Genomic DNA, 23,152 nt, shown 5'->3' on the forward strand with positions numbered 1-23,152 from the left:
GATACTGTCCTCTCCTTCATCCCTGTTTGCCCACCCACGTCCCCACCCCAACCTGACCCCTCAACCCTGCTCTTCTGTGCCCCCTCAGTAGCCCTTAAGTTTTGTGGGGGCTTTTGGCCTTCGGCCAGGGTGGAGCCAGAGCAGAGCGACCCCTGGCTTGGGGGTCTTGGCCTCACCTCTGCAACAGTATTTCCTTCTTGATGTTCTGCTTGACACTAAGGCTGTCCCTGGGGAGATGTTCTTCAATGTTTTCCAGATCTGCCTCTGTGTACAGGTCAGGAAAACTGCCTGAGGTTGCCAGGGCCAGCAGGCGATGAAAGGTAGTAAGGTCCACACCCTTGGGCACCAGCAGGGCCACCAGCTGGCCTAACATGCCAGCATGCCAGCTGGCCTCCCTCAGACACCGGAGAATGGCCTCCTCTGGTCCACACGGCAGACGGAAGAGACGGGCCTGACAAATGCCGGCAGCCAGAGTGATGGCAGTACGGCGCCCAGTCCCTTGAGCCCCTGAGAGCAAGAGGCCATGCTGCCGGGGCCTGGCCAACACCCGGACCAGGCGAGCCACGTGCTGGGCCATCGAGTGGCACCGGGCAAGGTGGGGGCTCAGCCGCAGCTGAGTGGCTGAGGTGGCCAGCTGTTCCTCCAGGCTTACCCACTGGCGTTCCAAGTATAAGTTGGAGCTCTCAGAGTTGGACTCTAGTATCAGCTCCTGACTGAAGACCAGGTCTGAGGGCTTCTCCTGGGGCCGGAGTAGCAGCACTGGGAGCAACAAGGGTGAGGCCATGCCTACTTGGGCTGCCTTCTGACACAAGTTCTTAGATTTATTCAGCTGGAGTATGTAGCTGGAGGTCCTTGTGCCTTCCTCCTGGCTTATCTTCTGACTCATGCTTCCCACAGTCACCTTCTTTACTGGTGCTACAGGTGGTGCTGAATCATGGCACAGTGAGCCTGTGGTGACCGCAAGTTCGTACGGGGCCTCCTCCTCCTCCTCCGTCTCACTCCCGCTGTTGCTCAGGTCCTCCCACTGAGCCAGCTCCCCTTCGGATTCCACTTCAGGCACCTTCTCTTCCTCCTCCTCCTCATAACCCTTGCCCAGGCTCTGGGGTGTTGGCCCACAGCAGAAGACATTCTGAGCTACCTCTAGGAGCAGTCTGGCACAGAAGGAGCGTTCCCTGGGGCTGTCCAGCCGGTCACAAAACGTTCTCTGTGCTTCGTGCAACCAGAGACGCACAATGTTGCGCATGGCCATCATGATCGTCAGGCGGGTGCCACGTAAGCCGGACACCCGGCGCAGGTGCTCCTGATGGTTGAGACAGTCCACAAAACCCCGGGATCCTGCCCTGATGGGCAGCAGCTGCAGGCTGCCCAGAAGCTGGCTCACAGAGTGCATGGAGAAGCGGTAGTGTGGGTGGAGGGGTGAGGGCATAAAGCAGTTGCCCACTGCCTCCCAGGCCTCCACTGAGGCCCGAACCAGGGCTCTTGCTAGAACACTCTCCCGCTCCACAGAGGGGAAGCGCTCGAGCCAGGCCTGCATGCTGGGCGCGTGCCTGCTCAGCAGCATGGCCTGGGTCACGCTGCCCAGGGCCAGCACTGTGAAGAGCCGAGAGAGGCGCGGGCACAGCGGGCGCTCGCAGAAGCCTGGCACCGTGGCAGTGGCCAGGAAGTTGACTCCGGGCTGCAGCGTCTGCAGCTCCAAGGTGCTGTGGGTATACACAGAGCCGTCTATGCCCTGACGCAGAGTCTCCAACAGTGGCTGACAGCTCTTCTCTGGGTCTGGGGGCCATGAACAAAGAAAACTTGCGTGAGACCGAACGACAGTGTCACCCTGCTCCTCCTCTCCCTGTCTCTACGGGTCTGCTCCTGGCACACATGGGGTTCTGAGGAAGTTTATGCATCTGGGGTGTTGGGACTGGGTCATGTCTGAGTACATTGTTCTCTCTCCCTATAAGTGAGTGACTTTTTTTTCTTCTTCCCTGAATCCTACCTCTAAGACCAATTACATATTCATTAACTGAAGGTTAATGAATAGAAAGGTTTGGAAACCTGATCTGACCACAGTAGAGGGAAAAGTGCAGTCACCACAGTCAAAGATAATGGAGTTATATCTCATGCAGGCTTTTATAAAGTCAACTTTATTGAGAAATTATTTCTATAAAATAAAATGTACACATTGTAGATAGTTCAATGAGCTCTGACAAACGTATGTGCCCGTGTAACCACCCCCCCAATGATATTTAGGACACTTTCATCACCCAAGAAAGTTTCCTCCTGCCCCGCTGCCGTCAATCCCCTATCACACTGTCCCAGGAATTTCTATCTGATCTGACATCTATCATTATGGATTAGCTTTGCCTATTCTAGGACTTCATACAAAGCGAATCATACAGTATGCGGTTCACCACGTCTGGCCTCTTTCACTCAGCGTGATTCTGAGATTCATCCATGTTTTGGGTGTATCCGTAATTTGTTCTGTTTCATTGCTGAATGATATTCCATTATGAAAATATCACAATTTGTAGATCCACTGACACTGATGGACTTTTACGTTGTTTTGAGGTTTTGACTATTCAGAATAATGCTGCTATGAACATACATGTGCAAGTTTGAGAACATACACATGCTTTCATTTCACTTCGGTAAATACCCATGAGCAGAACTGCTGGGTTACATTGTAAACATACATTTAATAGGTAAGAAACTGTCACACTTTTTTTCCCCCCATAGTTGTATCATTTGCTCCTACCAGCAAAGTGTGAGGGTTTCAGTTGCTCCACATTTCACAATTACTGTCAGTCTTTCTACTTACAATCTTTCTAGTAGGTGTGAAGTACTGTCTCACAGGTTTTACATTTGGAGTTCACTGATGCGTAACCGTATCAAACACATTTTCATCTGCTATTCGTCACTCATATACTTTTCTTTTGTAAAGTATCTATTCAAAGTCTTTTGTCCATTTTTTTAAAATTTATTTATTTATTTTTTAAATGAATTTATTTATTTTAGTTGGGGGCTAATTACTTTACAATATTGTAATAGTTTTTGCCATACATTGACATGAATCAGCCATGGGTTTACATGTGTTCCCCTTCCTGGACCCCCCACCCACCTCCCTCCCCATCCCATCCCTCTGGGTCATCCCATTGCCCCGGCCCTGAGCCTTTGTCTCATGCATCAAACGAAGCAACAGACAAACAATTAATCTCAAAAATATACAAGCAACTTCTGCAGCTGAATTCCAGAAAAATAAACGACCCAATCAAAAAATGGGCCAAAGAACTAAACAGACATTTCTCCAAAGAAGACATACAGATGGCTAACAAACACATGAAAAGATGCTCAACATCACTCATTATTAGAGAAATGAAAATCAAAACCACAATGAGGTATCATTTCACACCAGTCAGAATGGCTGCTATCCAAAAGTCTACGAGCAATAAATGCTGGAGAGGGTGTGGAGAAAAGGGAACCCTCTTACACTGTTGGTGGGAATGCAAACTAGTACAGCCACTATGGAGAACAGTGTGGAGATTCCTTAAAAAACTGGGAATAGAACTGCCATATGATCCAGCAATCCCACTGCTGGGCATACACACCGAAGAAACCAGAATTGAAAGAGACGCGTGTACCCCAATGTTCATCGCAGCACTGTTTACAATAGCCAGGACATGGAAGCAACCTAGATGTCCATCAGCAGACGAATGGATAAGGAAGCTGTGGTACATATACACAATGGAATATTACTCAGCCATTAAAAAAAATACATTTGAATCGGTTCTACTGAGATGGATGAAACTGGAGCCCATTATACAGAGTGAAGTAAGCCAGAAAGAAAAACAACAATACAGTATACTAATGCATATATATGGAATTTGAAAGATGGTAACAATAACCCTATATGCGAGACAGAATAAGAGACACAGATGCATAGAACAATTTTATGGACTCTGAGGGAGAAGGTGAGGGTGGGACGTTCTGGGAGAATAGCATTGAAACATGTATATTATCATATGTGAAACAGAACACCATTCCATGGTTTTTCGAGAAGATAAACAAAATTGACAAGCCATTAGCCAGATTCATCAAGAAACAAAGGGAGAAGAATCAGATCAACAAAATTAGAAATGAAAATGGAGAGATCACAACAGACTCCACAGAAATACAAAGGATCATAAGAGACTACTACCAACAACTATATGCCAATAAAATGGACAACTTGGAAGAAATGGACAAATTCTTAGAAAAGTATAACTTTCCAAAACTGAACCAGGAAGAAATAGAAGATCTTAACAGACCCATCACAAGCACGGAAATCGAAACTGTAATCAGAAATCTTCCAGCAAACAAAAGCCCAGGACCAGATGGCTTCACAGCGGAATTCTACCAAAAATTTAGAGAAGAGCTAACACCTATCTACTCAAACTCTTCCAGAAAATTGCAGAAGATGGTAAACTTCCAAACTCATTCTATGAGGCCACCATCACCCTAATGTCCATTTTTTAAATGGAGTTTTTCTTACTGAGTTGTAAGAGCTTTTTTATGTATTCAAGATATAAGAGCTTTGTTAGATATACATATCATGAATTTTTTCTATTGATTTTTTTTTTATTTTTTTAAGTGTCTCTTGAAGGGCATAGGTTTTAAATTTTGGTGAAATATAGTTGTAGCCTAAGAAATCATTGCTTCTAGCCAAGTTCACACAGATTTTTCTTCAATATTTTTTTAAGATTTATAGTTTTAGTTTTTATACTTGTCTATAACCTATTTATAATTTATTTTTGTGAATGTTGTGAGGTAGGATTCAAGATTTTTTTTTCCTCACACATACATACAGTTGGTTCCACCCCAAGAACTATACTTTCCCCCACTGAATTTTCTTGGAACACTTGTTGAAAACCAAATGACCATAAATGACCATATATCAGATTCGTGATTCTGTTCCATTAGGCTGTATCCATGTCCTTATACCAATATTGGTATTTATTACTTGATTACTGTAACTGTGTGCAGTAAGTCTTAAAATCACTAGTTTAAGCCCTCCAACTTTCTTATTTTTCAAAGTTGTTTTGGCCCTTCTAGGTCTTTCGCATTTCCATATAAGTCTCAGAAAGACTCTGTCAATTTCTAAAAAATAAAAAACAAAAACAAACAAAAAAACCCAAGACTTCCTAGTTTAGACTGGGACTGTATTGAATCTGTAGATCAATTTGGGGAGAATGAGCACCTTAACACTGGTGACTCATCTGGTGATCTCTAAGAACATGATGTATTTCCTCATTTACTTAATTCTCTTTTATCTTGGCAGTATTTAGTAATTTTCAGTGTGTATCTTTCACTAAGTTTATTCCTAAGTACTTTAAGCTTTTAGATGATATTTTAAATGATACTTAAATTTTTTATTTCTGATTGTCGTTAGGATATAGAAATAATAACGATTTCAATAGATTGACTTTGTATACTGTGAGCCTGCTAAATTCACTTATTTATTCTAATAATTTTGTAGTTTTGTTTTTGCTTTTGGTAGATCTTTAGGACTCACCATGTAGTAAATCATGTTATATGCTAGTAGAGATAGTATTACTTTTTTTTATAATTTTAAAGGCTTTTCTTTCTTTCTCTTATTGTACTGATAGCGGTCTCTGTTCACTATTGAAAAGCAGCAGTGAGAATGGACACTCTTGCCTTGTGACTGATCTTATGGAAAAAATGTTCAATATTTCACAGTTAAGTATGTAATTAGCTATAGATTTCAATAGATGCCCTTCATCAAATTGAGAAAATTCCTTTCTACTCCTAGTTGCTGAGAGTTACCATAAATAGTGTTGAATTTTATCAAATGCTTTTTCTTTATCTACTAGGATGATCTTACACTTTTCTCTGTTATTCTGATGTCATGCATTACACCGATTGATTTTTGAATGTTGAGTCAACTTGCATTCTTGAGATATACCCCACTTGATGATAATGTGTTGTTCTTTTTATATGTTGCTGAATTTTACTTACTATCTCATGAGGATTTGTTTTGCATTTATATTTATGAAAGATCATGGTCTATAATTTATTTTCTTGAAATATCTTTCAGAACTTGGTATTAGGGTTTGGTGGCCTTATCAAATGAATTGAAAAGTATTTACTCCATTTTCTGAAAAACTGTAGGTTTCCATTTTTTTCTTAAATATTGGATATAATTGAACTGTGTGATAACCATCCAGGACTAGGAATGTTTATTATTATGAATTCAAATTTTTAATAGATATATAGGGCTATTCTTTTCCTATTCTTTTTCTTCTTGAGTTAGATTTTGATAAGGTGTGTTTTTCAAGGCATCTATCCATTTCATCTGAATTACTAAATTTATTACTATAAGTTTTTCTATAATATCCCCTTGTTATTTTAATATCTTTAAAACCTCTTTCATTCCTGATATTGATAATTTATATTTTCCTATTTTATTTCTTGATTTGTGTTACTTAGGGATTCATTTTATTTATCTTTTTAAAATTTTTGCTTCGCTGATATTTTCTATTGTTTGTGCTTTTTATTCTATTTCATTGATTGCTGGTCTGATCTTTATTATTTATTGCCTTCTAATTATTTTAACTTGCTCTTCTTTCCTAGATTCTTAAGCTGAAAATATAGATCACTGAATTCAAATTTTTCTTCTTTTCTAATCAGGCATTTAAAGCTGTAAACTCTCTGAGCACTGCTTTAACTACATTCCACAAATTTTGATGTGTTGTGTTTTCATTATTATTCAGTTCAAAATAGTTTTCTAATTTGCTTTTGAGTTTCTTCTTCTATGCACGAGTTATCTAGAAATGTGCTGTTTAATTTCAAAAATTGGGGGATTTCTAGTATCTTACTGTTACTGGTTTTTATTGCTACAGTCAGAGAAAATATTCTGTAAAAGTTAATCCTTTGAAATTTGTTGAGACTGATTTTATGCATATGGTCTATCTTGGTGGATGTTCCATGTGCACTTGAAAAGAAAGTACATTTTGCAGTCAGTGGATATAATGTTCTCTAAATGTCAATATGGTCAATACTGCAAGGGATGCAAGGGACAAGATTATTCAGGAGCATATGTAGACTGAGAAGATATTAAGAATGGAACACTCAAGTCTGGTCTGTAGGTGTAGGTCTGAGAGTCAATAAATATAGCTAAGGATTTTACAGTCAAGAGAAAGGACAATGACTCCTTCCCTCCCGGCTCCTCACCGGAAGCAGCCAGGTGCAGATCCTCCAGCAGGAAGAGGAGAAAACCTTTAGAATCCAGGTGCCGCCCAATCCATGGGCTGGCTTGTGATTGGCCCTGGACCACCCGGCTCAGCAGGAGGCGAAGGTGGGTGGTACTGACAGCGGGGTGGATGGGGCTGTTTATGTAAGGGTGCTGTGGTTCCACCAGCACTTCCACAAAGGTTGTCTTCCCTGTTGCTGCCTCTCCAGCCAGCAGCACTGGGTGTCCCTCTGACAGAAGCAGGTCCACCACGTACAAGAGCCGCTCAGTCTGCAGGACAGGAGCAGGGCTTACTGTGGCAGCTCCTGGTTAGCACAGTAATCTAGCTGGAAGTAGAGGTCTTAGGAGGCTTATATTAAAGCTCTACTTGCAGAACACTTCGTGTATTCTTGTGATTTTAAAAACGTTTCAAGGAACGGGAGCAGGCAACCCTCGGCTATGCCGAAGACATGTACACCCCAGGACATCTCTTTGAGCCCCAACCCCAGCTTCGGCCCCACTGTCCTCACACCTGGGGAGAAGGGCAGAAGGTGCCCTGAGTTCCCTTGATGCGGCTGCCCAGGTATTGGCCAGTGAAGGGGGCCAGTGTCCCGTCTTCAGGGCATACATGTAGATCAAACACCGAGTCTGAGGGTGGCAGCTCAGAGTAGTTGGAGAGGCAACTAATAGAATCCCTCAGGAAGGTATCATAGAGGGGCCAAAGCCTGCTCAAATGAACATACAGGTGAGAGTGTCTTATGGTTACAACAGTTCCATTAGTGATACACTCACACACCCCCACCCTTCTCCAACAATGGCGCCAGGGTTTAGACACCCATGGGTCATTCCATTTCAGCCCTCTCCATCTCCAACCCGCACCCCCCACCCCGATCCCTGTAGATACCTGGAGGGAAGGTGGGCTCCAAAGCCCCAGATCACAGCAAAAAGAAAGCTGCTGATGGCCAGTAAGTGCTCCCTGCGCTTACTAGCCACAGCATCACTGTCAATCTGGTTCTGGTGCAGAGAGCTGGTTTTTGAGGCCTTGATGCTTCGGGCCACTATACACTTTGAATCACTATAGCTGAGGTCCTCTGTGCAGATCACCATGGCCAGGAAAGGAGCCCCAGTAGGAAAAAAGAGGAGAGGGTGGGGAAAGAGAGTAGAGGTTGGCTATTACTTCTCACTTTTAGTCCCAAGACCCGAGTCCACCTAAGAACCTGGGCCACAAGCTCAAGCTTATATCCCCACTATCCTCAAGGCCACACAGCTCTCAAATCAGTCCTTGTCTTCACCTCGGATATGTGCCTTCTCCTCCTCATCTATGCGCAGGTGTGGGTTGAGCAGACAACGCAAGATGCGGGCCAGGCTGGTGACTTCAGCCACACCTGGGCAAATGGCCCGCTGTCCGTGTACCTGCAGCAGAGAGCTAACACCCTGGCAGGTGAGGAACTGGAACGTTGCAGGCACCAGCCCTTCAGCCAGGTGGTTGAGCTCAGTGACAGTCTGGGGCTGCAGGCGGTACTCACGGGGCAAGGCTGCCATCAGGACGCTCAGGATACCCTGCCAAGTCTGCTCCCCCCCACACCACACCAGGGCACAACGGCCCACCACTGTGGGGGACATGCCTGTGGTATCTCCCACTTCCATCAAAAGAAAAGTACCTGGGGGTCGTGCTATTTGCTGACCATTGGGGAGGCTAAGCTGTGGGGGGTCACCTAGGAGGCAAGAGATAGAGTCCAGCCAGGAAGAACTGGAAGCTCCATCACATATTATCCAGTGATGAATCCCCACCGATTCCTGTACCTGCCCCCTTGGGCCCACGGTCCTACACCGACTGGCTTCACGCAGCAGCCTGGGGAAGACACCGTGGTGCCAACAGGGGCCCTCCAGCCATCCCAGGAACTCCTGGGGGCTGAGGACGCCGGGATACAGGTGAGTAATTTCCACAGGCTGGCAGCTCTGGGTTGTGGGGTCCTCCATGGCCGCCAGCCGATTCTGGATCTTAAATAAGCTGTGCCAACACGTGGTCTTGCCACTGCCTGCCGGGCCCAGGAGCAAAATGCCTGAGGCCTGGCCCAGGGCCTGGCTCAGCTGCTCTAGGGACCCCAAAATATCAGGGCTGGGATGCAGGCCTCCCTGCCGTAACTCCTCCACCAGCAGTGACTTCCTCAGCCTGGGGGTTGCAGGCTCTGCCAGCACCTGGGAGGCGGTGGGAAAGAGCCCACAGAGCAGCTTCTGGAGGTCCTGCAGGTGGGCCCCCTCCAGGAGGCTGAACAGGGGGGAGCGTAGCAGGGTGCGCAGCAGGGTGGCCTCCTCCATGGTGGCTAGGCCGCAGGGCTGCTCGGACTCGGGGTTCTCCTTGGTCACGTTCAGAGCCTGTATCGTGTCTTCTAGCACTTTCCTGAGGAGGGGCAGGCGGCAGGGCAGGGGCCCAGACACCAGCTCACGCTCTAGGGAGAAGAACTTGGCTAGGCGGTTCGCGATGCGGGAGGCATCCCGGATCCCTGCGCCCAGCAGGGTCAGCTCTGCCACTTGCTGCAAGTCGGGCAGGGTCAGTGCCACAGGCCGCAGCAGTTGGCGCAGGTTGGTGGGCATGGCAGGGCTCAGGGCCCGCAGCGTCAGGAGACAGCCGTAGCCAAGGCGCATGTCCACGTGATGTCTCTCAAAGAAGCTGCTGCCGAGGAGCCAGGGGTGGGTGGGGTCGATAGTGCTGGTACTTTGGGAAGCTTCCTGGTACAGCGGGGCATAGAGGTGGCGCAGTTTGGCCAAGCGCTGGCCCAGGGCAGAGAGCAAGCCGAGGGGCAAATGCTGAGCTGCTTCTAACAGCAGCCAGGCACCTCCCTGCAGGGCACCGTTCAGGTAGTTGCTCAGGCTGCAGGCCTCCATCTGTGGCAAGCAGGGCATCACCACCAGCTGGCGCCCCAGGGCCTGGGCCAGGCTCTTTACTATGGCTGCCTTGCCCACACCACTGGAGCCCAGTAGGGTCCCACAGGCCACCTCTTCCAGGGCTAATAACAGCACGAGGGCTGGCCGCTCAGGCAGCAGGCTGGGTAGGGACTCCAGTCTGGGACCCAGGTACTCATAATTGTATAGGAAAGACCGACCCAGCACATCTATCCAGCATGCAGCTGGGGACAGAAAGGTCTCAGTAGACACAACAGTCTTGAGACTCTGCAGGGGGCTTCGGGGAGCAATGTGAGGGGAACCCAGGTGATACTTGAGTTGGCGGACCCAGTGGAAGTCTGTCAGTCCACTGACCTGGTGCTCTTGCAGCAGCTGGGCTATGTCCCGGTGGGTCACCGCCATGACCAGCAGGGCACTGAGCAGGCTGGTCTGGCGGACAGAGGGCAGGGGCTGCTCACCCTGAGAGGCCCTCTGGGCCCGAAGAAAATGCACCAGTACCTCTAGCTTGCGCACATGCATGGGGACCATGGCCAGGGTCCTCCCTTCAAGCAGAGCCTCCTCCATGCTGGCCCGCCATACCACCTCCTCCGCCACCAGCACACACTGCCACGGGAAGGCCTGGACTAAGTCCAGCCAGTGCTGGACATACATCTTCAGGGGCAACTGGCTTTCCTGGGGCAACTGGTTTTCCTGCTTGAAGGCCTTGTCTAGGGACGGGCCCATAGCAAGACGGGCAGCCACACAGTCCTGCAGCCTATGCACCAGTACCAAACGCAGACTCTCCTCCAGGGAGGCCAGCCACTTAGGGAGATCGGGATGCAGAGGAAGGGACCCCCGCAGCTTCACCTCCTCCCCACCTACCCCGAACACCGCGAGCGCCTCCACCTGAGTCTGTATGCTTGGGCTCGACTCCTGGTCATCCGTGCCTTTTGCAGTTTGGCTGGACTCGAAGCTCATGGCGTGCACATGAGGAAAGCAGCGTCGTGCCCACAGCTGGGCCTCGCAGGGCTCCAGTGGGGCAGCCAGCAGGGCCACGAGCTCACTGTCACTGAGGAAGAAGAGGCGGGGGAAGTGGGTGCGCACACCATAGAGCACGCTCTCCAGCGCCATGATGATGCCCTCCAGGTCCACAGAACCCTCCTGAAGCAGTTGTTGCAGCTGCTGGCCTTGGAAAAGAGGGTTCCGCTTGGTAGTGGGCACTATGAGTGACAGAACCAGGGGGTCAGCTACAGAGATCTGCATCAGGGTCCGATACTGCTCATCCATGGCCTCGAAACGGGTGCTCTGTGGTGAGAGAGAGGGCAAGGGTGAGGGCAGCACCCCCACTCTGCCCCAGAGCCCTGCTGTTCGGCAGCACTGGTCCACCCTGCCACACCCACTTCCCTACCAGCTCAGCACTGGGAAACGGGATCTTCATCTCGTGCAGAACTTTATTTAGGAAGATCCACTTCTGCTGGAAAGTCACCCACACCTGCAGCAGGGCACCTGTGAGGGCAGTCAGGGGAACAATGGAGGGAGACTAGGGTTCTAGCTTCTGCAAGAGGGTCAAGCCTCCTCCTGCCCGCTTGGGATGCCCTACCCGCCAAAATAACTGCTTAGTAGGACCCTGGGACCTTGCACGAAGGAGAGAAAACCTGCAACGTGAATAAAGACCTGGTCACTTTAGCCCAAGAAGTGGCTCTGAAGGCGGTGCTCACTCTGTCTTCCCCCACCCGGCACCTCTCTCCCCAACCTTCTGGGCCATCTCCCGTCAGGTCCCACATATCAGCCCAGCTAGAGGCCTGCACTCACTCAGGCCATGCATGATGGTCACCCACTCCAGAGCAATTCTGTTTAAGTCTCCTGACTTCTGGATGGCCAGGATCTTGAACAACACCTGAAGGCTTTCATGGATAGAGTCCTGCAGGCTGCTGTAATCTAAGGAAGAGTGGACTTGAGCTGAGCTGAGCTGGCAGTCAGATGGGGCAAGGGCACGGGCAACCAATACCAAAAACACGCCTAAACTCACAGATCTCAAACCATTCTCTGGAAGATACAAACATTTTTTCTTCCACTAATTGAACCATATGCTCACCAACAGTCAGAGTGTTTGCAAAACTGTTTATTATTTGAGTTACATTTTAATTACAGAATTTAATCTAGTATTATATTAATCACCGAAATACGGGTGGGGAAAGAGTTGCTGGTTCTATAAAAACTATGGAAGCCTTCAGAAATAAAGGTAAACTATTAAAAAATAGAGGCATGATATTAAATTAGGTATGCCTGCTGTTGCTTTAGTCTTGTCCGGCTCTTTGCTACCCTATGAACTGTAGCCCACCAGGCTCCTCTGTCCAAGGGATTCTCCAGGCAAGAATACTGGAGTGGGTTGCCATGCCCTCCTCTAGAAGATCTTCCCAACTCAGGGATTGAACCCACGTCTCTTTATGTCTCCTACACTGCAGGCAGATTTTCTTACCACTAGCACCACCTGGGAAGCCCAAATTAGGCATAGACAAGTCAATTTTTAAAAACTGTGAAATTATAATAAAACTTAGAAAAATTCTGGACTCAGATAGCTTCATAAGTGTCCTCATGTCACTTCTCAACTTTCAGAAATGGAAAGTGAAAATAGCAGACAATGTATTAATACTACAAAGGTAATGAGGAACCTCTATCAGTTGACTGCAAATCAAAGAAAAGCTCTTGTCCTTAGGTTAAAAGGTTAGTAAATAAATGTACATTATATGATTTGAACTAAAATAAAAATCTTAAGCCATGTATGCATATTTTATGATTGATTGCCCTATTTAACTAGCTTTTTGAATCCGCTGGCTGGGTTTTAACTAGACTGGATAAGAGGATTTCTCCTTTACTGGCAGTTCCCTAATTATACCATTTTGGGTGCCTGGACATACACTGCTCCCTCTCTCCGGCAAACCCTTTGACCCCTGCATGTTTAGCAAACTTGTACTCCTTCAGAAGTCAGTGTGAGGCCTTTTCCTAAGGAAACGGAAGATTTCTCTCAGTCTCCTGCTCATTTCAAGTTGCTCCTCTTTCTGATAGCTCAGCTGGTAAAGAATCTGCCTGCCAAGCAGGAAACCTGGGTTTGATCCCTGGGTTGAGAAGATCCCCTGGAGAAGGGACCAGCTACCCACTCCAGTATTCTGGCCTGGAGAATTCCAAGGACTGTACACTCCAGGGGGTCGCAAAGAGTCAGACATGACTGAGTGACTTTCACTTCCACTTTTTCACTGCTCCATCGCACACCCATCTCTGTTCTCTTGTCCCTTTCTGGGAGTTCACAAGAGATAGGACTTTGGTCTGATAATCTCAAGAGTCTCCTGCATTTGGCTCACAAGAGGCAGGTGAGTTTGATCAGGGAAGGACAAAGGAATGAATGAGCTGGTGCAGCCTAGAGGACAGAGCACTGAACACTGGGGAGATGTGACCATAAAGGGGAGACCTTTGCTGAAGAGGCCGGACATTGGGCAGGAGGGAGGGAGTGAGGGGCTCCCAAGAAGATTAAGACTCTGTGGGAGCTGCATGGAAGATACTGTCTGTCTCAGAACAGACGGATGGCTCAGGCTGTCCAGGAGGGCAGGGGCCCTGGCTAGAGAAGCCAGATCCGGCAGAGGTTGGTGGATGAATATGCCCCTCATCCGGTCCAGCTGTCACTGGGGCCTAAGGGCTGGGCCTCACCTGAGAGGATGAAGGTGCCGCTGTCCTTGCCCACTACCTGCCACTGAGGGCTGCGGGTTGATTGCCTCTTGGAGCGCTCAGAGACTGGGGACTCGTAGGGGACGTGCAGGATGAAGTTGAGCAGTCGCAGCTGGCGTGCTTCCCAGGCCCGCCGCAGCCGCAGGAGTGCCTCGTGGGCATGATTCCGTATGTTTTCAATCCTCCAGATCTGGAAGAGCCAGGACTCAGGAGCCGGGACTGGGGGATGGCTCAGGGGATAGCCCTGGAGCTTGGACTCGAGGGCCAGGGCTCAGGAGAGTGCAGGTCTCGGAGAGGGAGAGTGGGGTCATTGGCTTCAAAGGCAGGCCACCAGCATCACACTGTGATCTAGGGCTGCTGCCCTGAAACCCACTCTTTTGCAAAGCTCTGGCTGAGCAGACAATACTTCAACCAACTCATGCTCTTTGGGGACAGGGTAAGTATTGGGGGACATGTGCCATCCTGTGTGCCCACCACTTTGGGGCTGCCACCCACTTCCTTCTCCTGTAGGGGAGGGACATACTCTCAGTCACGGAGAGTCTGGAACCACCCATCAGATCCCCATACTCCCTAGGCAGGCTAGCGATCTCAACCCCCTCCCCACAGACCAATATCTGCTGTCCCCCTTGTCTCAAGGGGCTGCTGGGTCTTAACTGGCTCTATTAGAGCTTAGCAAACAGGCCTTGGGCTTGAACTGCCCCTCCTCAGTGGGGTTGTGGGGGAGGGCCCACCTGATTGATTCGATCTGTAAATTCCAGCAGCGGACAAGAGAGCAACTGGCCCACTGTTAGGAGCTCTATGTTGTAGAGACTGCTTAGCCCTAAGGCTGGGGGTGGAGGGATAGCGAGTCAGAGCAGTACTCCGTCTTTGGCAGAGCCCAGCCTAGCCCAGCCCAGACTCATCTCAAAAGCATGACATAGAGGCAGGGGCCCAGAACCCAAGGTCCAGAGCACAATTCGGAGTTCAGAACTAAGACTCCAGCCTAAGTCTAGCCCTGGGCAGCTGAGAGGATCCACGTGGTAGCGTGGGAGGTTAAACATGCTTGTTTCTGTGAGGGGAAGGAGGCTGTGGTCCATGGGGAAAGGTCAGGGCAGCCCAGGGAGGAAAGATGCTTCCCCAAAAAAGTCACAGAGAAGTGAGTTGTCCCATTGTTCTAACCCTATGTCCTTCCCTCCCCCAGCCCTCTGACTCTATCCAAACCCACCTCGCAGGAGTGCTTGGCAGTTGAGATTCTGCACCTGGAGGCTGCCCAGCTTGGTCAGCAGGGGAAGGAGGCTGCGAAACTCCTCCAGCATGTGCATGCAGAGCTGCAGGACTGGGCTGTGCAGCCCCAGGGCCGCACTCACCCGGGCCACCTCTGTCAGCCAGCTGTCTGTCTTCTCCTGGGCCAGAGCCAGATTGAACTGTAGGGGGAGAGGCACACCGGCAGCTGGAGACCCTCCCACCCCCACCCCCGTAAATGCTTCCCCCCACTCCCCCCACCACGCCCCGGGCAGGGGCTCCAAGGAGGATGTCAGCACCTTTGCAAAAGCCATGCATTTCCATTCACTGATGTTTTCAGAGATGACACGGTACAGGTGCCAGATGCGCTGCTGCTGCACGATGGGGCGGGTCCCACAGACTGGCAAGGACACAGGATTCTCGTCCCCTGTGGGACAGGGCTGGGTGAGGCCCAGGGCTCGGGTGGGGGCATGATCAGTGAAGATCCCATAATGACAGAAGGGAGGGTCCTGAAAGTGCAGGGGAGGAGGTGGGGGGCGGGGGCGGTGTCCAAAACTTCAGTACAATAAACCAAGGGAGAGTTAGTCCAAGGAAGGAAACTTGAGGAAAACGTGATAGGGATGAAAGGGAAGGAGTCCTCTTCTAATGATTAGACTCTGTCTCACTTATGCCACTCCAGCCACACCACCCTTCAGTATTGCTCAGATACACCAGCCCTGCTCCCTCTTGCTGAGGGCCTTTGACAGCTCATTCTTTCTGGAACACTCCCCTCTAGAGAAATATATGGCTCACTCCCTTACCACATTCAAGTCCTTGATCAAACGTCAGCTTCTGAGTGAGACCCAGGCAGACCCCCCCATTAAGAACTGCTATCTACCCTCCCTGATATTCTTGACTCCTCTTAATCCAAAGGACAGAGGAGCCAATTTTTTGACTTCAGAATCTAATATTTAGCCAAGCTGTGATATAAGGACATTATACAGTCATTCTTAGTCATAAGTAGCTTAGAAAGTATAATACCTCCAACTCCCTTCTTAGAAAAAAGCAATTACTCAAAGAGTTACTGCAGCCATCCAAGGAAGAAGTGAAAAAATTAAAAAGATGTGGTATTTTTAAAACTGGAGTGGGTAAACAAAACCATTCAACCTTAGATGTCAAAATAGTTGTTAACACAGTTATAGAACAAAACAAATGTCAAAGGTAGTAAGTAAAATAAAAGCACAGAATGGAAAATAAAGAGTGGCATTAATGGTCTAGATCTAAGATCCTAGATTATTGTATAAAAACTGGGAGTTTGGTGAGGAGACAGGGATGGAAAAAGGAAACAAAATCAATGCTGTGCGATTTTCCAGGAGAAACCCCATAAGACCAGAGTCCCCTACCCTACTTTTCCACAAACATCGCAACACCAGCAGGAAAGGCCAAGGTCTGTGGTCTACGTCAGCTAGAGCATGGGATGAGGGTTCCCCAATACTTGACCAAAGGAAAAGTCCCTTGTTTTAGGATGGTCCCAGAGTGTCTCCTCCCTGGGACTGGAGACCTCGCAGTCGGAGATGGTAACAGTTGGCAGCTGGCTAAGAGTCAACTCGGAAGCAACGTGCCCTTGCAAGGGATACAAGTGAGCGACAGAAGTGACTGCATCTGAGGAAAGAACCTGCAGCCTACAAAGTCCTTCCTGTGCAGAAGGGAACCAGCCTAGCCACACACTGCACAGAAGGGCCAAGACCAAGAGTTCTGTCTGGGTTTCCTCCTCGGCGCCAGGGAAGCCCTTAGCAGCCACCTCTCTCCACCACACTGGCTGGAAGCAGTGACCATGGAGCATCCACACCTGTTTTTATCTGAGACCTGCTGCCTGCTGTAGGCCTGAGTTGAACAGGGCTACACAAAGGCTAAGGAATACGTCAAGGACACATTTACATTTCTCTGCACAAGCTTTTAACCCTCCAACCCCATCACATTCTGATGGAACACTCACCTATTTGCCTTCTCCTCCAGACCATGAGCTCCCATCTAAGCACAACGCTTATCCCCACCCTAAGCACAACACTTGACATACTCAATGGATTTAGATTTTGTCCTGCAATCTTTGCACATGAAAGAGACTAAAATGAAGGTATGTGATTCCTAAGACTTGCTTAGGATCACCCAGGACACAACCCAGCATCACACCCCCCAGGATCATGCCACCCAGTGGTGGTGGTGGTGGAGGAGGTGGGACCCTGGGTACCAGTGAAGGCAGCATAGGCATGGTGCAGTTCACAGAGGCTGCTGACTGTGTTCTGGTACTGATGCTCCAGGGAGATGAGCTGGCGCTCGGTGCTCCTCTGCTCCTGTGCGGGGTCCATGAATGGACCAGACAAGGCCTTCTCAATCAGGCCGTCCAGCTCCGCCAGTGCTGCGGCCATCAGCTGCTGCAGCTTGGGCACAATGGTGTGCCGCTTGCTGAGCAGGAACTCTGAGGCCTGGCTTTTCTCATACTGGAATGACTCCCACGTGTCCATAAGCTGAGGGGCAGGCAGAGGGCGGTCAAGCAGAGGTGGTGGTGGTGGGGAGGAGCAGCGGGAGGGGCAGAGGAGATGCCTTCTCACCGAGATGTCCAGTGCCTCATTCTCAGCACTGAAGAGGCCAAAGTGGTTGCGGATGAGCTCATAGAGTGACCGCGTGTATTCCATTTGCTCCTCCAGCTCCGCGTACCGCTCGTTGGCCTCATTCAGCTGCAGGGATGACAGCATGAGACCAGCACCCACACAGCCCTGTACACCTCTCTGCACCCATCCTGGGGGCACTCCCTCCTGCTAGAGGCTCCAGGTCCCAGCAGTTGCCTTTTAACCAACCGAGATCAGGGCAGTCTGGGATCGGATCCCCATCTGACCGAGGTCTCCCTAAAGACAGCACAGCTCCTCCCCCATCAAATCATTGCCCTGAGGACGGGGCAATGGATCTCTACTTAAGCATACAAACAGAAGAACTCTGTCTCTGAAAGCAGGACTGTCTCTCTTTCATCACATCAGGGCCTCCCCATTTCATGAGGATACTGAGGGCCATGTGAACAGGGTGAGAACTGGTGAGGGCAGGTCACACAGGTGAACGCAGTTTAAGGGCATCGAGCCCCATTAGGAGCTCAGCAGAGACCTGAAGGGAGTGTGCTTAGCACGTGAGCGGGATGGCCTTGGATAAGCTGGGGAGGAAGGATGGGGAGCGCCCACCTTCTGGGAGCACCATGCGATGGAGTGGATGTCTGAGTTGATGGTTTGGAAGGCCTTCATGAAACCTGTGAGCTCTGTTATTAGCTGCTGACTGCGGTTCTGGCATTCATTCTGTACCTGTTCAAGAATGTCCTTCCTGATGTTTACCAGCTTGGATTCTGAAGACAGGAGAGAGTTAGGTGTGAGGGGCTGCAGTGCCAAGGGAGCATCCAGGGGAGGCTGAAGTGAGAGCAAGTTGAAGGGGAAGCCAGAGCATGAACTGGTTCCCTCAGTCACTGAACACATACTGGACCCCTGCTTGGTGTCATCAGCTGCAGTTCACTGGGGCCTGTGCTAGGCACCAGTAGACAAGGGTGATGAGTGAGACAGAAAGGTTCTCACCCAGAGAAGCTCACAATATGGCAGTAGTGACAAACATATAAACGGACAATCATGTATCAGTGCAATAAATGCTCTTCAGCCAGCCCTCAACCTGGCTCAGTGAGGAGGGAGGAAGCCTGAGGAGACTGGGGAAGGAGTCCTCAGGGAAAGGGGCACTGGAGCTGACTGTACTAAGTGGTTAAGGCTCCCAGGGGCATACCCAGTGTATGAAAGCATGTGCAAAGGCAAGGGAACGCCATAGCCATGATAAGCAGAATGCCCACCACAGATAAACAGTTTCTGTCTGAGGAGTCTTACTGCAACTGCTCTAGCAGAAGAAGGCCTAAGAAGAGTGTGCACTTTGCCTTTTATTTTTTAAGGATTAAAGGAAAGAAGCTGTCAGGTGGATTTGCAGCCAGAAGATAATCTTGGAAGCTGGCTTTGACAATATGAACAGCTCCACTGTCGCCAAGGACAGGAATAATACCAATATGATGGCTCATATGGTATAGCAAGGATTCAAACTCTGGCAGCCTGGCTCTACCTTGTTATATTTTATGCTTTGAAGGGTTAAAAGTAAATTGACTCATCTTTTATGAGCATCTCTGCAACTGGAAAGTAGGATAGTGAGTTCCAGGGGCATATAATTGAGACATACAAGGAATGGATCCAATGGGGCTTTGAAGAAAGTAACCAATAGGAATTGGCATCAAGAGCTGAAACTGAGAAAACCAAGATGAGGGAACCTCCAAGGGGTACTCAAGGTTGAACAGAATACAAACATGTAAACTTATCCTTTTCCAGACTGTCCCACTGGCCTCTGACAGTAGCTAGACCATTGCAATGGTGCTGCTTTCTGATCAGCAGCACCAGGCTGGTGAAGACCAAGAGCTCAACAGTGACACCGTGTGGTAAGAAGGAACAGTGGACTGATAAAATACCAGGGTTCCTTGTTGTTGCAAGTTGGAGGTGGATGGGAAAACACATTTGAGAGATACTTAGGAGGCAGAAGAATGGAAAGGATTTGGTGACAGGTTGGATGTGGTGGAGTTAGGGAAATGGATGAGAAAAGTACAAACTCAAGTTTCTGTTGAGGCCAATTCATTATCATTCTCTATTAAAGGGAGCCCAGATAGAAGAAGAGGCGGAGAAGGCAATGGCACCCCACTCCAGTACTCTTGCCTGGAAAATCCCATGGACGGAGGAGCCTGGTAGGCTGCAGTCCATGGGGTCACTACGAGTGGGACACAATTAAGCGACTTCACTTTCACATTTCACTCTCATGCATTGGAGAAGGAAATGGCAACTCACTCCAGTGTTCTTGCCTGGAGAATCCCAGGGACGGGAGAGCCTGGTGGGCTGCCGTCTATGGGGTCACACAGAGTCAGACACAACTGAAGCGACTTAGCAGCAGCAGCAGCAGATAGAAGAGGAGCAAAGTCACAGGGTAAAAACATAAAACTAGAAGGATGAAAGAAGGATGAAAGTGAACAGAAGGGAACAAGGTGAAATAAGCATCTGCTGTATGCCATACTAAATGCTAGGAATATTGCAAACAGTATCTCATTTAATCCTCCTTCCCATAACCCAGTGAGTGGCTACATTATTATGTCCATGTTACAAATAAAGAAACTGAAGCTCAGTGATATGAAGTCACGAAAACCAGTAAAAACACAGCCAGGTTTCTGAACCCAGTGCTTTTCTCTCTCCATCTGTTCCTCTTAAAGAGGTCAGTTGACCTTGGATTAAAGACAAAGAAGTCAACAAATTAGAAAGAACACCAACTTCCTGAGCAAGAGTGGAGCAAAGTCCACTGCAACTAGGGTCAGAAAGAAAGCAGGCCAATGATAGGCGCTCCTGCTTCTGCCTGGCCAGCCTCAACCCTCTGTATATTTAGGAGGAAAGGTGGGGATAGGAGTGGGGAGTTCTGTCACCTAGGAGATACCTAAAGAGTCCGTGCTTTCATCTGTGGAGGGGCAAAGGCAGGCAGAGCTAGGCAAGCAAGCACTTTGAGGCCCAGCTCCAAGGCCTCCCACCTTCATAAACCAAGCAGGCCTAGAGGGCATGGGTCTGAAAGCACCTAGTCTCTGCAGGAAGCAGACACTGCCATCTGGGGTTGTTAGGTCACAAAATAGAACCACCTCTCAATTTCCTAGAGGAACCAGCTTCCCAATCTACTCTGCTCTGTGTCTCTCCACAGCCATCTCCTGGGTGGAGGCACTTAGCCAGCAAACAGTAGTGTGAGACATGCTTCCCATAGGAAGGGAAGAAGAGAAAAGAGGAATGAGGCTATGTCTTAAACCAGACTTCTCAGAGATCTGGGGAGACCAACAACTGGGCCTTGGCCTCGTGTGGGTAGGCAGACACCTGAAGTGGGAAACTGAGATGGGCTAAGGGGGGAAGAGATAGCACAGTGGGCCTGAGCTCCACTTTCCATGTAATCACTTTGGGGAGATGACCCTCTTGCAGGGTGTCCTTATACTCGTGTGACATGAGACAGTCACAGCAGAGCAGAAACCAGGGTGTGATGTGATGTGGCAGAAAGAAGATCAAATATAATGTTCCCAAGACCCACAGCTCCCAGATGGCAGTGGACACAGGAGACAGTGGAGAGTTGATAGCCAGCAGGCCTGGATGGTGTTCCTGGGTTGCGAGGGGAGGGGCCCTTCAGCAGAAGCTATGGGGGTGGCCAGCCTAGGACAAAGACTGGATGAAGGGTTCACTAAAACCCCAAGGACACGTGGTGTCAGCAGTAGCCAATGCAGAGCCAGGTCAGCAAGGGCAGACACTCTGGGCTCCTATCAGCCGAGAGAACACATACCAGCCACCCCAGCTCAGGACACAGCTTCGCCGGAAGCAGCAAGGTCAGAAGGAGGGCAGAGACCTCAGGGAAGTCAACAGAAGCCAGCCAAGAAAAGCACATGGCCCTGAAGCCCTCTCCAATGCCAGGTGCCACCTGGGGAGGAAAAGGAGCTGAGGACGCTTGAGAAACAGAACAACCCAGAACCTTAGTATGAATTTTGAATTGACCAATTACCCCAAATAGACTGAATTAGACCAAAAGTCCTACTTTAAATGAAAAAAAAAAAAAATGTGTTCACTTTCAATTGGAATACAGTTGTCCCTAGGGGAACTGGTTCTAGGACCCTTGAGGATACCAAAATCCACACATGCTCAGTTCCCTTATAAAATGGCATAGTATTTACATATAACCTATACATGTCCCTCTGTGTACTTTATATCATCTCTGTGCTGTGTGCTAAGTTAAGTCACTTCAGTCGTGTCCAACTCTGTGCAACGCTATGGACTGTAGCCCATCAGGTTCCTCTGTCCATGGGACGGACTCTCCAGGCAAGAATACTGGATTGGGTTGTCATGCCCTCCCCCAGGAGATCTTCCCAACCCAGGGATTGAGTCTGCGTCTTTTATGTCTTCTGCATTGGTAGGCAGATTCTTTACCACTAGCGCCACGTGAGAAGCCCCTTAAATCATCTCTAGTTTACTTACAACACCTAAAACGATGTAAGTGCTATGTAAATAGTTGTAAATACAGTGTAAATGCTACATAAACAGTTCTCGGTTCAAGTTTTGCTTTTTTGGGACTTTCTGGAATTTTACCCACAGACACAGAACATTCAGATACGGAGGGCCAACTGTCTGTTCTTTCACCATCAGCAGAATTTAAGGCTACAGAACAAGCCAAGATCAGTTAAAGAGAGTAACTTTTTATACATGCAAATCACGGTGTCAATTTTGATTGCTACATGTGGAGAGAGAGCACCCTTGATTCCTGAGAATCTCAGTAAAGAAACTGAGTTCTCCTAGCCTAAGGAGCAAGCTAAGATTTTCCTCAGTTACCTTTGGTCTGACTACTTCCACACCGTAAGAACAGAAAATGTCAGGTGACAGAGACACCTTTCCTGAGAAGTATGAGCTGGGCCAAAACAGATGGAGAGGCTGTCCCCTGTAGCGGACAGTTGGCAAAGGGAAGGATGGGACCTGGGGCTTTGGGAGGCTCTACTAATTCCTGCACCAAAGGTCTCTGGGGGACACTGAAGACCCAAGGAGGGCCGTGTGGATAAGGTACAGAAGGTGAAGGAGAGAAGGGAGGATAGGACTTCGCTGGTGGTCCAGTGGTTAGGAAACCTCCCGCCAGTGCAGGGGACACAGGTTCCATCCCTGGATTCCACATGCCATGGGGTAACTGTACCCACATGTACCCTCACGTGCCACAACCAGTGAGGATGCAACTACTGGGCTTCGCAGGTGGCTCAGTAGTTAAAGCAGCCTCCTGACAATCCAGGAGACAGGAGACACAGGTTCGATCCCTGGGTCAGGAAGATCCCCTAGAGGAAGAAATGGCAACCCACTCCAGTATGCTTGCCTGAGAAATCCTGCGGACAGAGGAGGTTGTCAGAATACAGTTCATAAGGGTCGTAAAGAGTCAGACACGACTTAGCAGCTGAGCACACACACATGCTGCAACTACTGAAGCCTGCGTGGCTAGAACCTGTGCTCCACAACAAGAGAAACCACTGCAGTGAGAAGC

At 49.1% G+C, this 23,152-nt stretch overlaps 1 protein-coding gene across 3 annotated transcripts in view; it reads right to left on the reverse strand.

Annotated features, from left to right (window-relative positions):
* The window catches only part of DNHD1 (dynein heavy chain domain 1), a 61,511-nt gene that overhangs the window by 16,961 nt on the left and 21,398 nt on the right, over nt 1-23,152 (reverse strand). For 2 of the 3 annotated variants that reach the window (XM_081540928.1, XM_081540929.1), the window contains 14 exons: nt 18,244-18,401; nt 17,626-17,751; nt 17,265-17,541; nt 15,337-15,464; nt 15,021-15,219; nt 14,548-14,642; nt 13,799-14,006; nt 11,909-12,034; nt 11,505-11,602; nt 8,506-11,401; nt 8,118-8,304; nt 7,746-7,938; nt 7,216-7,504; nt 177-1,773 (listed from right to left, as the gene is read on the reverse strand). In XM_081540928.1, the coding sequence (XP_081397054.1) occupies nt 177-1,773; nt 7,216-7,504; nt 7,746-7,938; nt 8,118-8,304; nt 8,506-11,401; nt 11,505-11,602; nt 11,909-12,034; nt 13,799-14,006; nt 14,548-14,642; nt 15,021-15,219; nt 15,337-15,464; nt 17,265-17,541; nt 17,626-17,751; nt 18,244-18,401 (6,577 nt within the window). The other variant, XM_081540930.1, reaches the window with a different exon arrangement.

This window comes from Giraffa tippelskirchi, chromosome 11 (assembly GCF_054371585.1).
Source record: "Giraffa tippelskirchi isolate mGirTip1 chromosome 11, T2T-mGirTip1v1.2.pri, whole genome shotgun sequence".
Lineage (NCBI taxonomy): Eukaryota > Metazoa > Chordata > Mammalia > Artiodactyla > Giraffidae > Giraffa > Giraffa tippelskirchi.